At 45.4% G+C, this 15,050-nt stretch overlaps 1 protein-coding gene across 1 annotated transcript in view; it reads left to right on the plus strand.

Moving 5' to 3' along the window:
* Positions 1–15,050, plus strand: part of igsf9ba (immunoglobulin superfamily, member 9Ba) — a 107,952-nt gene that overhangs the window by 72,540 nt on the left and 20,362 nt on the right. The window contains exons 8-12 of the mRNA XM_036536738.1: positions 3,485–3,627; positions 4,355–4,495; positions 4,938–5,057; positions 5,997–6,147; positions 9,252–9,363. Of these exons, the coding sequence (XP_036392631.1) occupies positions 3,485–3,627; positions 4,355–4,495; positions 4,938–5,057; positions 5,997–6,147; positions 9,252–9,363 (667 nt within the window). The remainder of the gene's footprint in view (positions 1–3,484; positions 3,628–4,354; positions 4,496–4,937; positions 5,058–5,996; positions 6,148–9,251; positions 9,364–15,050) is intronic.

Below are 15,050 nucleotides of genomic sequence, written 5' to 3' on the forward strand. Positions count from 1 at the left end.
CTCTCAGCCCGCCCTGCTTGTTCCCGGGGGCTGGAATGGCGGCTCGTCCCCTGAGCCACAGGGCGGAATTGAAACGATGACCTTGAGCCTGTGAGCGATCCGCTGCAATCCTCCAGGCTATCCCTTTCCCCGTTCTCATCACAAACCCGAGGAGCCCAACCCCTCCAAACGCAGAAACAAATAACCATGTGCCCTATAGGGGTTACGCTCAGCAGCACCTCAGATTGTTTCATGTCCGCAGAAAGTGCTTTTATTTTTTAACATAAAACAGGAGCTTTAATATTTCATTTAATATGTATTTGCATCATTGCTGCTGTCAGATGCTTGCTTATTTTCAGTCAGGTTGCAGTGTGGCTTTGAAGGAGCTGTGTTGCCCGGTGGAGATGCTGCAGGATGCAGGTAGACAGGTCTCTGTTAAATTAGGCATCCGAAGCTGCAGCTCGCCGTCACCACAGGAGTGACCTGCTTTCTCATTATTCATCCAGCACAAAATGCAATCTCACTGCGCTCCGGGTGAGCCTTCAGATAAGCCAGGGATGAAGGAGAAAGAGTTTAGGAGAGTCATGCCAATGTTATTCCCTTCAAAGCTGTCTGCAGCATGGCAGTGTGGAGAGCAGGTTAGGCACCTTCTTAACCACAGGGCTAAAAAGGGGCAGCTAAACTCCTGGATCGCTTCAAGAGTCATTCCTCTGAATAAATAGATTATTTGTAAATATGTCAACCATGGAATTTAAACTGTATAATGGCATCTCCCAAGTAAATAGTGTGTAAAATACGTAACAGGAGGTTTATGTGGGGGGAAACACCGCAATGATCTTAATCTTAACTACAGCATGTAGCCCTGAAATATTTTACATTTTGTTTTTGTTTTGTATTTTTTCTAAGCCTTACATTGCACATGGTGAAAAAATTGAAGCGGTTAAGCTAGCGGTGCTGAATTGCAGGAGTTGTTATCGGTGTGAATAAAGAGGAGGTTTCCGTGCTCTCCCCGTCTGCTGGAGCAGGACAGGAGCGCTGCGCTGCCGTGATTGGACACTGACAGCGTGCAGGAATGGAGGCCGTGTGGCTCCAGCTCGCCATCTCATTACAGCCCCGCTGTACGAGTTTCCCACCATATGTCACTGCAGCCTGCCCGGTCCCCGGGAAGCCACACAGGTGACGCTCATTAACCAACAACGGGACAGGACGAGGGGCGAGGGGTGGGGGGTGAGGGGCGGGTGTGTGACTGGCAGATTTACGCTGACAGGTGGTGGGGGGGGACATCACTGCTCGGCAGCTCCCCCCCACTGTGGGGACACCCCAGTATCCCTGTCAGACTGTCCAACTGCAGATATGAGCACACAGGAAACCTCCACACCCTCCCTCCTCCGCTGCTGCTGCGAACCCTCTCCGCTGCAGGCTGGGAACAGCGAACCCTCTCTAATGCAGGCTGGGAACAGCGAACCCTCTCCGCTACAGGCTGGGAACAGCGAACCCTCTCCGCTACAGGCTGGGAACAGCGAACCCTCTCCGCTGCAGGCTGGGAACAGGAACAGCCACATCCCCAACAGCTCGGTTCTGATGTCACATTACTGCTGAGGGCATCAGTGCGCACACCCTTATCAAAAGGTGTAAAGACATATTGTATACACAGCATATGTGCATAGCTGTATTATATAGCTGTGTGTACATGTGTGCTTGTGTATGTGCGTGTGTGTGCGCGTGTGTGTGTTTTACAGATTACAGTAAAATACACACACCATATTATCACAACAGTGTACAGCCACTACTGACATAACAAAACAGAAGAAAGAGAAAAATTAGTCAACTTTTAACAGCCTAAGAATAGGAGGTTTAGTTTGTTCTGAGAATATGTTGCATTTGATGTTCTTTTAGCCACTCTACCTCGGACACAAAAGGGTTAATGCCACTAGTATTTACATCAGCTGCTAGTCTTTTCTGTGGGGCAGTAAGTAGTATTTTTCAGTTTCTTTGAACTGAGCTGTTTGACCAGAGGTTTTAGATGGATGAGATACAATGCAGTGTCCCTTTGTGTACTCAAAGGCTCCCCTTGAGGAGAGAGTCCTTTCTGGCTCAGAGAAATGTAATTTTGCAGAAAAGCCTTGTCTCTCGAATGAAAACATGGTCAAGTGCGTCCGCCCACTCAGTCCTAACAAGGAGACGCTCGGGAAGGAGACTGACTTCCTCCGCTGCCGGCCGGGTCTGAAGGGTCCTTTCAGCTGCCAAGGCCCGGCACTAAACACGAGTGTGCTCCACGCAGAGTCATTAACGCTGGGCTTTCACCGCCCCTTGTGCTGAAGTCAGTCTTTCTGCTCTGCTTACTAATTACCTTTCGATTCCGGAGTGTCAGGGAAGCCTTGATGCATTTTCCCTGCGGACAGCGTCCGTCTGCCGCCCGTCTTTTAAAGGCGAGCGATGTGATTCAGACCTACGCTTAGGCCTGTACCACTGACACTAAAGACACAAATACAATGCGACTGGAAGGATGTTACAGAAGCAACTGCGTGGTCTCTCCTGCCTGGGTGATCCCTGTGGGGGCAGCAAAGCAGGACATCTGTCCTGGCTCGTTACAGTTGGGTACATTACACTACATATCTGAGCGAAAATGATAACAAAGTGTATTGTGTGAATACTTGAGAGGGTCAGTAGTGCAAGATATGTCAGAGTAACTTAAAAATGAACAGTCTTGTTAAACGTTCATATAGTGATATATTTTAAGAAGGCCTTCATTTTGAACTAATTCACTTTTCCAAACATCAGGAAGGGCTCTTGGTAATAGGATCTTTAATTAGGCAGGGGATTAGACCTTCATTCATAGCCTTAATCAAATGAATGAAATGTCATACATACAAGTGAATTCAGTCCAAACGCTCATGTAATTATTCTCTTTTTTGTTGCACAATGCAATTACCAGGCTGGAGTTTTAGATTGTTTGATCTCTCTGGAGTCATTTCATGACTATGGAAAAATGTGTGGTCACTCCCAAGGGTTACGGACCTGTCTCGGTGCTACCATAATCCAATATCACAACGTGTTCTTCCTGTGAAGAATGACCCTGTTGCTGCTCTCAAAAAAAAAAAAAAAGCCTAGACGTTCACCCCCCAGATGGGTGCAATTGCAGTGTTTCATTAAGGCTCCAATCCACACATCAACACCTCACAGGTGGAGTTGTGCTGAAATGCCGAATCACAGGTAGCTGGGGCTAGCACTCGTGTCAGACATGCCTAGGAGTTTTCACCCAAGCTGCCTCGAGCTCGGCTGTGTCTGTAGCACGCTTCAGTGAGTCCATGTTAGCCTCAAACAAAGTGGGAGCACTCGTTCTAACACATGTTCTCTCCTGCAGTCGGTGTACAGTGTATTGGTCTCTCGACAGCCTGCCGTGTGCCTTTTAGGAGCCGAGGCCCTGGCTGAAATGACTGCTCAAACGATCCGCTGGGCGCCCTGGGTGTTTTCCTGAGTGCTATGGCTGATGTTTCCCTTCCAGACCCTGCCAGAGTCGTGAACATGCCACCCATCATCTACGTCCCGCGAAAACTGCCAGGATTCATACGCTGCCCAGCGGACGCCAACCCGCCCGTGACCTCCGTGAAGTGGGAGAAAGATGGCCTCCCTCTGAGGGTGGATAAGGTCAGTCCCTTCCTGTGGAGACCAGTCAGCTGCTCTGAGCACAGCCTCAGCAGTATTCGGGGGTTGAAGACGGCATTTTATGAATAAAGGGCTCATGACTGAGACGTCAGCGATCCTGTATCAAGACTGGACGAGAGCTGGACACACTGATCACCTATGCCTGGATAGGCGTAATGGCAGTGCCGACCGTTTTGATGGATCTTAGGAATGAGTTGTTGCGGCTCATCATGGGTGTACACAAACCCCTGTGAGAAGGTGTTACGTACTTAATTTCCATGGCTGTTCTTAAAGGCAGAGAATTTTGTCCAAATTCAACAGAGTGTGGTTTTCGCCCTTGTCATTTTCTGAGATTTGTTGTCTTGGAATCTGGCCCAAATTTTGTAGACTTGCGTGTAGCATCTGTATGACGTACATGCTACTCTGCACGCCACTGCGAGTGTGTGACCAATCAGATACATCCTGCAACAATCCGTCGTGCAAACCAAGCAATCATAGAGGGTACTAAATTCCCATGCTCAAGTCAGAAGTATAGCTCTGGCCTAGTTTGTTTAAAACATTGTGCTTATCTTTTTTTTTAGTTCTCACCTCATCTGAGATTTCAGTTTGAAAGTTTTGCTCTAGGCCCCGTTACACTGTGCTATTTATGTTATAATTTGTACATTATGTTTGCTGTAATGGGATTGGCTTGCACCAGACAGCCCCACTCCCTGCCTCTCTCCTCCCTCAGTACCCCGGCTGGAGCCAACTGGAGGATGGGAGCATTCGTGTGGAGGAGGTGACAGAGGACTCTCTCGGCACCTACACTTGTGTGCCTTACAACATCCTGGGCACCATGGGGCAGTCCCCCCCGGCCACCCTGGTGCTAAAGGTACAGATGGAGATTTGAAGAAGTCCATTTTCTGTCTGCACAACTCCTGTTTTATGTCCATCCTCAGCACACACTGAGACATACAGTACATCCTAGCCGATGAAACCCAGATGTAGGATGTATCAATCCCAGCCAATCACAAGCTGGTGGGGCACAGAGGGTTGGCCATCCACCCCTTTTCTTTACATTATTACATTACATTATTTGCATTTAGCAGATGCTCTTATCCAGAGCGGCTTACATCAGTTACAGTTTTTCTACAATGTTATCCATTTATGCAGCTGGATATTTACTGAGGCAATTGTTGGTTAAGTACCTTGCCCCAGGGTACAATAGCAGTGCCCAAGTGGGCAATCAAACCTATGCTACACTGTCACTGCATTGTGAGGGGTGTCCAGACGCGACACCTCCGGAAACGGTGACCGTGTCTATCGACCCTCAGGATCCCCCTTATTTCAACGTGCGCCCCGGGGGGGAGTACCGTCAGGAGGCGGGGAGAGAGCTGGTCATCCCCTGTGCTGCTTCCGGAGACCCAGAGATCCCGGCCATCACGTGGAGAAAAGTAGGCCACCCGTTATCACTGAGTGCTCAGGCTGTCCTCCTCCTGAGCTTTCACACACACACACACACACACACACACACACACACACACACACACACACACACACACACACACACACAACTACACTGGGGTGCAGATGAGGGGTCTCTAATCTTAGCAAAGGACGTTCAGGAGACCCTGAATGTGGAACACTGTCCGATTGTTTTCTCACATTTAGGAGAGGTCACAAACTGAGAAATGCACAAACTTTAAGCATACTGAGAAAATGAAAACCGAAAGGAAATAACTGTCGAAAGCGGTTTCAGTGCAAAGTCAGTACGATGCCATATGTAGGTCTCTCTATAGTTTATGAACAGTGGCGTGCAGTTTATAATGTCTGTAGAAAGCATACATCAACTTTATTTTTTTGTGCTTTAGACAAAAAATCATGAAAAAAAGATTGGTTACATTACTGTACACATACTATTGTTAATTTCATACACATGGCAGGAGAAGTGAAGCTGAAAAATGCTGGGTGGGCTTCTGTCTTTTTTCTGTCTACATATGATAATCAGGGTTGTTTTCAAGTGGGGCAGTGTTGATGGGAGATGGAGTCAATGGCTACTTTAAAAGTAATCGAATGTCCTTAACTATAAACTTCATATCCCATTAGTACCGTTGCTACCATTTGGCCAGAGACATTCTATATACTGACCAGATATTCAGTTACTGCATTCCTTCAGCTCTGTTCTTCCATGACTTTGGATTCATTTCCTGCCTGCTGTGTCAGCCACAGATTTTCTGTCCTCATCAGTATTCATTACTAGCCAGCAAATCGGAACCCATTCAGCTTCAACAATAGTAGAGGCAATTTTTTCAGTATTAAGGGGAATATCTGCTCAGGGAATAGAATGTCTGTGATGTTGCGCTGTGACCGCCTTCCCCTTGTTCCTGGCTAAGGTAGGGAAGCCCAGCAGAAGCAAGCACAACGTCCTGCCTAGCGGCAGCTTACAGTTCACCTCCCTCAGCAAAGAGGACCATGGCGAGTGGGAGTGTGTTGCCACCAATGTCGTCACCAGCATCACTGCCAGCACACGCCTCTTTGTCATCGGTACGAGCGTCCTGTACGCAAGCACGCACACGCACACACACACACACACACACACACACACAGACACGCACACACAGACACACACACACACACTCACGCATGCACACACATACACACACACACACAGACACTCTCACACTCACACTCACACACACACACACACACACACACTCAAACACGCGCACACACACAGACGCACACACACACATACACACACAGACAGACACTCTCACACTCACACACACACACACACACACACACACGCACACACACACACAGCTCCTGGCACGCACATCCATCACTAAGGACTGCTAATTTAGTGCTCTCTCCTGTTCTCCTCACAAAGGAAGCTGCTGGGAAGAATTGGTGTTAATTGCATTAAAGGATTGCACCTGTCTGAGAGGTGCCTTTATGAAACATTATTCAAAAGAAAATATGTGCATACAAAGTATATATACTTTGCCCTAGACTTGCACACAGATACATATAAAGCATTTCATATGTGCCATGTATATACAAAGAGAAGGAGAGTGATGAGTAAGCGTGAGTGTTAAGTGTTTGCATATACTTGTGTGTGTATGTGTGTTTTCACAGTGAGTGAGTGAGGTATTGGAAAAGCATATAACATGCGAAGGGTGTATGTGCCTACATACAGGTACTTGAGTTTAAATAATCTCCCAGAGGACACCTCTTATGATTCATCCAATATTCCGCTGTCGCCACGGTAATGCCGGGGTTCAGGAAGGAGAACGCTCATATTCCAGCACAGTTGAATACTGTGGAAATGTGCATAAATAGATTGTATGAACGGGTTCATTTTAACAAGCAGGTTGTGGTGGTACCTGCTTATATTTTTGTGCTGCAAACACCAAGTGAAAGTATGGATGAAAAATAAAGGGGGATTTTTCTGTGAAGGAGAGGGAAAGTGTCTTGACGGCTGGAAATAAGCGTGTTCCCACTCGTCTGTGCCGGAGGGGCACTGAGGGCCACCTGGCGGGGGGGGGGGGGGGGTGCTTAAAAAGATATTTCAAGGGCACAGGGGCAGTTTTGAATTGCAGATGAGCGAAGCGTCCACCTTCCCTCGGAATCAGAAACCAACGTGACACTGCAAATTTGCAGAGTACCCATCTGTTCATCAAAGGTTTCATTACAAAGAAAAAATGCACCGTATGTTTGACTTCCATATCGGGACTGAGAGAGTGTGTGTGTTTCAGCTCGCTGGGAGATTTCATTGCAAAGAAAAAATGCACCGTATGTTTGACTTCCATATCGGGACTGAGAGAGCGTGTGTGTTTCAGCTCGCTGGGAGGAGTGGGCTCCCTAGTCTACTGGGTGTTGGTGCCTGTTTCCTGTGTTTAGATGTGTGTAGCTGAGTTGTGTTGATAGCTGTGTCAATATCATTGGATGGTGCTGTGCAGCGATTTGCTCTGTTTGAAAGTGATCACTTCCTTTGTGTCATCATATCCCGTGAAACCCTTTGGTAGTGCTCTGTGAAAAGAAAAAAAAAACTTCACTGTAAGAGTTAATAGATTGTTTTATATTGATTTATTATATTGATGTCTGTCAAATAAAGCAATCTATATTACAAATATTTGGGAATCCTGAAGAAAATTGTGTAGCTTTTGTTGTTTTATTTCATCACAGACCACTATACAGTAGCTCATAAATGTTATCTGTCTCACATACTTCCACCAATTTTAACAGTAAACAGTCAACATTTTAAAATCTACCAAAAAGTCATATTTTAAGTTTCAACATATTCATTTCCCATTGTTCTGCAAAAGTTCCTGAAAAACTTGTTCCTGTTCCTGAAAGAAAGGAGAATAAACTGATTGTGGGTTAAATATCTCTAAGAAGTCTCTGTAAGTAATGGAAGTAATGGAAAATTTAAAATAAAATAATTATGTTGAATTTCTGGTTATTTGCGATTTTACAGTAGCTCATGAATGGCATTTTGTAGGAATCTTGTTCAATCCTGTTAAACAGAGTGATGCCTTAGTAGGTTTGTCTTCCTGTCTGGATGTGTGATGTTGCCCATTTCTGAGTGAGAGGTTAACCCAGGTGAAGAAACCCAGGTTTCTGTCTGAAAAAGGTAGTTTCTCTGAGATGAAGGTCGACTGCCTCATTCTGGCTGAGATTATTCCACAGTGAGTGGTGTCGCCCGGTCATTAGTGGCTCCTCGGGACCCCCCAGGAGAGTAAATCTGTGAGCGGTGACAGGTTTCCCCTGATGTGACAGTTGACAGGTGGGAGGGTGGCAAGGGGCCGAGTTTGAGTCGTTTGAAGATTGACAGGCTTTATGACAGACGAGTCACCTTGAGCCGGGACTCAAAGGACAGGCCGTACAACTGGTCTGGGGTGATAAGGGTTTAATCGTTTACAGCCTGCCCCCCCCACGATCAGCCACGCCCTCATATGGACCTGCAACACGTCTTATGTCTCCTGGTGCTATCAGCTGTCTCGGCCTAACATTAAGAGAATCCTTTTTCCACAGGGCCATGACCTGACTCATGCTAAGCAATGTACGCACAGGCTTATGGGTATTTTTCTGTTGGTGTATCTTGAATCTCAGCTTCAAATACTGTAGATACATAGATGTGTGCTTCTGTAGAAAGCCTCTTCCATATATCAGCTTATTCTATGTCTGAACAGAGGATCATACTGAATGTAAAGGACATCTTTTGTAAAAATAATCCCATTTGTAAAAATAGTCCCATATTTTCTAATTTAAATTTATGTGTTGTAATATACACTTTCCCCAAAAACAATCACGGTTTATACAGATCAGTGTGTGTGTGTGCACGCACCTGTGTGTGTGTGCGTGTGTTCTTGAGTGTGTGTGTGTGTGTGTGTGTGTGTGTGTACGCGCCTGTGTGTGTGTGTGTGTGTTCTTGAGTGTGTGTGCGCCTGTGTGTGTGTGCGTGTGTGTGTTCTTGAGTGTGTGTGTGTGTGTGTGTGTGTGTGTGTGCGCCTGTGTGTGTGTGTGTGCGTGTGTGTAAACACAGCTGAGAACCACTCAACATCATTTCTAGAAACATCAAACGGCACTCACTGCGTTCTCCAGTGGCCACCCCGGAGCGCTGACAGGTAACCTCTCTCCCGCAGGCACAAGCCCCCACGCCCCCACCAACATCCACGTGTCCGTCTCCATGACCTCAGCCAACGTCTCCTGGCAGCCCGGATACGATGGCGGATTCGAGCAGACATTCTCAGTCTGGTACGGCCCTGTGTGAGTCATCCCAGCATGCTTTGCTTTCCGCTTTCTTCCTTAACGATTTACCTTCAGCTCCGTCCTGCTTCTGTGAGGCTGTGGCGCCTGGGGCGGGCGGGGCGTGGGGGGGGCTGGGGGTGACGAGGATGGAGGGTAGATGGGCCAGAGAGAGGGGAGGCTGGCGTGTGGTGTCTTGGTGGTCTAGTCTAGAGGGTTTTTCCATGATAAGTTTTTCCATGAAAGTCTTTCATATCTGAGGGCTGTGAGTGCTGACACAATTCCCTAAAATGCTGCATCTTGCAAGAAGTCATAAAATGGCGTGTATCAAATGCCATCAAGTGGAGTGTAAATACTGTAATCAAGGCCTCTTTCACATAGTTCTGCAGTTACTGCAGCATCGCATTGCACAGCGAAACAGTGTATGTGTGGAGCTCTCATAGAAGGGAATCCTGCCCGCTGCACTAAACCTTCCCTGCTCTGCCCCACTGCAGAATCCTGTGCAACAGCAAAAATAAATATGCTTTTGTTGGGATTAGTGCATCAGTGTGGTAACGTTTCCTCCACGGTCCCTTGTGTTGATATCTTCATGGAGATAAGAGCTTAGGCGTCACACAGCCCACATTCAAATGGAACAGCAGTCTGTCAAATGTACCCTTTAAAAGAAAGAGGGGAGACTTCAGAATTATCACCTTAACCGTAGAACGAGGACAAAACTTTTTATGTGCGAAATATGGAGATTTTTATATGCGAAAGGACCACAGTTATTCACACCGAGTAATTAGCCAGCAGGCTTGACGCTGGAGGACTGTTTTAGAGATGCATATGAAAATATTACTTTAGTGACATTATCTAACCATAACAATCCTGGCCTGGAATTGTTATGAACCACAGTGCATATGAAGCACCTCATTAAGATGAAAAGGAAATTACTGAGCACCATTGTGTATAATTAGCTTGCTCTTTAAAATATCCATCCCAATCAAAGTAATTATAGATACGTATGATTTAAAGGGCATGCCATACACCCTTGTTATAAGCCATACCGAAACACATTATGAGTCTCTTATTGCTTCTGATTGACGGTAAAAATTGGATTTAAACAGCCTTTGACATATGAATCTTGACATTTGCCGTATAATGTAATTGAAGGTTTCCTGGCTCCGTATAAAGGGAAACAATAGGGCATGTATACATTACATTTTGTCACTTAGCAGACACTCTTCTTCTATCTAGAGCAATGTACAAGATGTGAGTATGTTTAATGTTACATTTACATATTACATACAAATATTTATTTTAGGTATGGTATTTATTCATATATAATCTGTTGTTGTCATTGTGTAATTTCATGTGGCTTTCATCGATAGAAAATTAGAACATGCTCACCTCCCTTTGGCTGTAAGACGCCATTATGCCAGACAGCACATAATGTTTCTGTAATACTGTTTTCAGTTTTCAGTTGTCTTTCGTAATGATAGACCACAAAAATAAACCCCCATTGACAAGGACAGCTAAGCACCTTTTGATCAAAACTATAGAAATACTATACTATAGAATATGGAATATTTTCATGGGTATGTCTGACACATATCTGCCGTTATTTTGCAGCAAGGAGAGCTTGGCTGTTATCTCCGTGCTTGCTGAGTTGACTGAATTCCAGAGAATAGTGCAGTTACTCATTATGTGAGAGGTTGATTCTGAGCTTGTGCAGATTGGGAAGATCTCTGTTAAGGGCAGGGATATTTGACTGATTTCCTAGACTGTCAATGGAGGTCAAAGGAGGGCTGGGGGGGGGGGGGGGGGGGGGGCAGAAATGTAAAATTTTTGTGTTTAATTTGTAAGGGGAGGGTGTTGAGGCCCTACAGGACGACCACAGCCGAGCCCCCCCCCCCCACTCTGTGCCACAGCCTCACAGTCAGGTCCTCTTAACCACCCTGCACGGAAAGGTCGGGGAGTTCTCACCAAGAGGCGAGGCTCCCTCCACTCAGAGCTTTCGCTTACGGGAATCGCGGGCTGGGGAGGGGTGTGAGGGCATGAATGCTTAATGAGAATATTTTCCATGCAGGCTGGTTTCCCTGAGCAGGTTTTTACTGTGTCTGAGGGCAGAGATGTCAGATTTGTGAGAATATTAAACATTCCGTGGTCAAACACACGGTGTCAGGCCACAGACAAAAAAATGTCTCTCTTTTCTGATTCCTGTTAACCTCTATGGAGATAGAGAAACTAGCCAAAGGGGATATACAGTTAACAAATCAAATAAGACACACACGTTTCAGAAAACAAAAGGCCCACAAAGGACGGGTCACGTTTTCAGAGGCACAGAAATACCAGAATCGAGCGGTATTTAACAGAAGGGTTCAGTTCTCAGAAGTCGTAAGCACTGAGGAGTGTGTGACATTTAGAGAGACCAGGATCATAAATGTTAAGTGTGCACCAGCTTGTGAGGAATTAATAAGAGAAAGGTGCGAAATAAAAAGGCCGAAAGTCAGGGTGAGTAGAGCTGTGAGAACCCCTGACCTGGAGGGTAAGGTTTTTCTCTTTGAAAGGGAATGAGAAATCTTGTCACGACCTGTGTATACTCTGATTGGCTGGCCAGACTACTCCCCCTCAACTTCCTGTTCCTGGTACTGCACTCACATTCTTAGCAAACTGCTGCCTCTCCCAAATGCCTTCCCACTAAATATCACTGTTCTGTTGATTCCTCTGTTCTATTCCCTCTGGAATGGTGACAAGCTTGCCTTGATTGGTCTGTTTGTTTTGGGGGGGGGGGGGGGGGGGGGGGTGCAGGGATCTATAAATTCAGTCTTCAGATATTGTTTTAGAATACCTGAACTATTCATATTAGTAAGGAACTGTAATAATTCCGGGTTAAAGGACTGTAACACTGTAAAAGTGTGTGATTCTTTTCTATCAGCAGAACAAGATTTGACTGAATTTAATGGAACTGGCAACTAGGGATTGCACCAGTTTCATTAGGTTCTTGAGAGGGATTATCTTTAATAGCAGTAGACTGGCAGTTTTAGAAAACATTGCTTGTGAAATGTAATCTTAACATAATCTTCACCTTGATAGAAGATAAAAATGGCGTAGAATAACTGTCATTCACAAGGTGTGAATTGAATGCACTCTGGTAGTATAACGCCAGTGACCTGACATTGATAATACTGGTGATCGGTAATGGACACAAGCCATCTGACAGAGACTAAATGGAATGCAACAGAATATCATTTCACAAAACTGAAAAAAGAACAAAAAATGAATCATCACTGTAATATTCGTTAGAGTTCTGTCACTTCAAAAATATTATTTGTTTGACATTTTTATTATTTACTGTTATGGCTAAAGGTGATCTGATTCTATCTGACATACACTTTGGCCAGAGAGTGGTGATTAGCCATACTTCTTACCAGTATGTTAGGTTTGAGTCCCAAGTTGAGTACTAGTGCTGTGTGAACTTAGTTGACTTCAGCTCACTTACACATGGAACAGTTAACGACCAAGGTTATTCAGGTGAAACTAAATGCCTGAGCACCTTGTATCTGAGTCATTCATTTTCCTCTGCAGGTTACTGAGTGTAACTCACCCACCAGGGGTAACCTTTCAAAGCAGAAGTACAGCACCTAATTTAACAAAAGAAAATTGAATTGAATTGAATGCTGGGGTTATATTAGGCCGTGAAAGTGGCTGTCTGCCGCACCTGCCGACACAGTTCATTAACACTCTCCCGTGCCACAGGGGGGCGCTCACAGCCCCTCCCTGCCTGCGTGGGAAATTCAATTTGGAGGCACGGATGAGGAGCACTCATAGACTTCCTGCTTTTTTACTGATGGTACCTGACAGCCCCCCAGGGAGGAGGTGGGCAGAGCTCTGACCTCAGACACACCCTCTCCACACAGAAAGGAAAGGATTCTGGAGAGGAACAGACTCCATGTCGGGTTTTTCTAAAAGCAAATTGGTGAATAATAAAATGTCCTTAGAAGTGCTGGGAAGAAAAAGTGGCCACTTATTAAGGTCATACTGTTGTAAGCTCTTCAAACCTTTCTTTGCCAGTGAGGAGTATTCAAAGGCAAGTCAAAATGGCTAGCATTTAACTTTAAGTGGGTCTTAGGATTTGTAATGCCAATCAACTTTTAAATATTACTTTATCACAAGCATTCAGATACATTATGAGCATTTTATAACAACTAAAATAATGCTATGAGGAACTTAATGATACGCCTTGTCACACTAGTGACATAACATCGTATGTCACATGTCATATGAAAACCAGTTGTTTCAAGATGCTTATGATATTTTTGTATGCTTAAGGCAATGTTAATAAAAGATTGCACTGATGTGCCACCATTCCTTGATCTTTACAGTGAGGATAGAGGGGTATGACTCACCTCAACCTCCAGCTATATGCAGCAGCCATCGTGTTCCAGAACATTCACTGCACGTCAGCCGAGATCCAGAGGGAGGCATTTATTTAGCCAATGAAAACGGGAGATGATTAGATGGCCCTGCTGAGAGAGGCTGATTGGATATGTCCTCCTCTGGTCTGGGATAAGTGAGGTGGAGTCATTAACAGTCAGGACGAGTCAGGACCCAACATCAAGCACTGGTCTAATGCCTCATCTGAAGGACAAGGCCTCCATCTCCCCTGTTATTGCCAGGACAGACTCTGCCCTCACTGTGTCTCTAAAGGTCTCTGACATACGTTGCCTGGAGAGAGAAACCAATTACATTTTCTCTACAGGAACAATCCACACAAGGCCCACGGTTTACCGTTCCCATTGGCTATAATCAGAGGGTTGTCAGATTTCTAAATACCTGAGCTGAAATCCACGCTCACCACTGGTCTTTAACATATGTCTCCAAGATTGAATTAGCTTATTATTAGCTCCCCGAAGCCTCTCTGACAAACACACCGTACACAAACTGACAGGCAACATATTGCGTTTGGCCCCTCCCTGGCAGTCGCAGACGCTGATGGGTTAAGATGCATTCCTGTCCGTAATGTTTTGTTGCGGTATGGCAGGGGAGTAATGGAGTACAGGGGGAAGGACCGCCGGGTCTGTAACGTATATCACCCGGGAGCGGGCCGACAGTAAGCACCCTCTGATTCATGGCAGCTGATCACCTCTGCCTGCATCTGTGCTGTCATCCCTCCGCATGCATACCTGTCCTCTGAAAAGAAACACGCCACTACATGTTATCGCTGAACACCTCAATAATTCATATGGAATAGCATAAATAAAAATGAGTTTAATATTTCTACTTGTCATGCATACTATATTATACATGTTTTTGGGTTTATATTGATTATTGAATATAAAAGTTGATTGTTCAACTTTCACAACATGCAGAATATTTGAACACGCTTTTCAATCTCCTTTTGCTTCATAACTCCTCCATAAATAAATAATATATATCATTTTAATGCAAAGCTGGTTCAAAGTTAAAAAAAAAAATAATGTCGCACTATAAAACATGTGGTCCCCCACATTTGTATCTATAAGCTGTGATGCTTAGTTACTCCAGAGGAATTATGGGTAACTTCCTGACATTACAGGCTATGTGCTCTGACACCTCGGCTTCTGCGCTGGACTGCTGGGTCGTCTCAGTGATTCCCACATGTTGCTGCACTCTTTGTAGGCGAGTAATTTATCTGAAGAGTGTGATGAACAGCATCTCTGTAAAGTCAGAGGCGC

This window comes from Megalops cyprinoides, chromosome 9 (assembly GCF_013368585.1).
Source record: "Megalops cyprinoides isolate fMegCyp1 chromosome 9, fMegCyp1.pri, whole genome shotgun sequence".
Lineage (NCBI taxonomy): Eukaryota > Metazoa > Chordata > Actinopteri > Elopiformes > Megalopidae > Megalops > Megalops cyprinoides.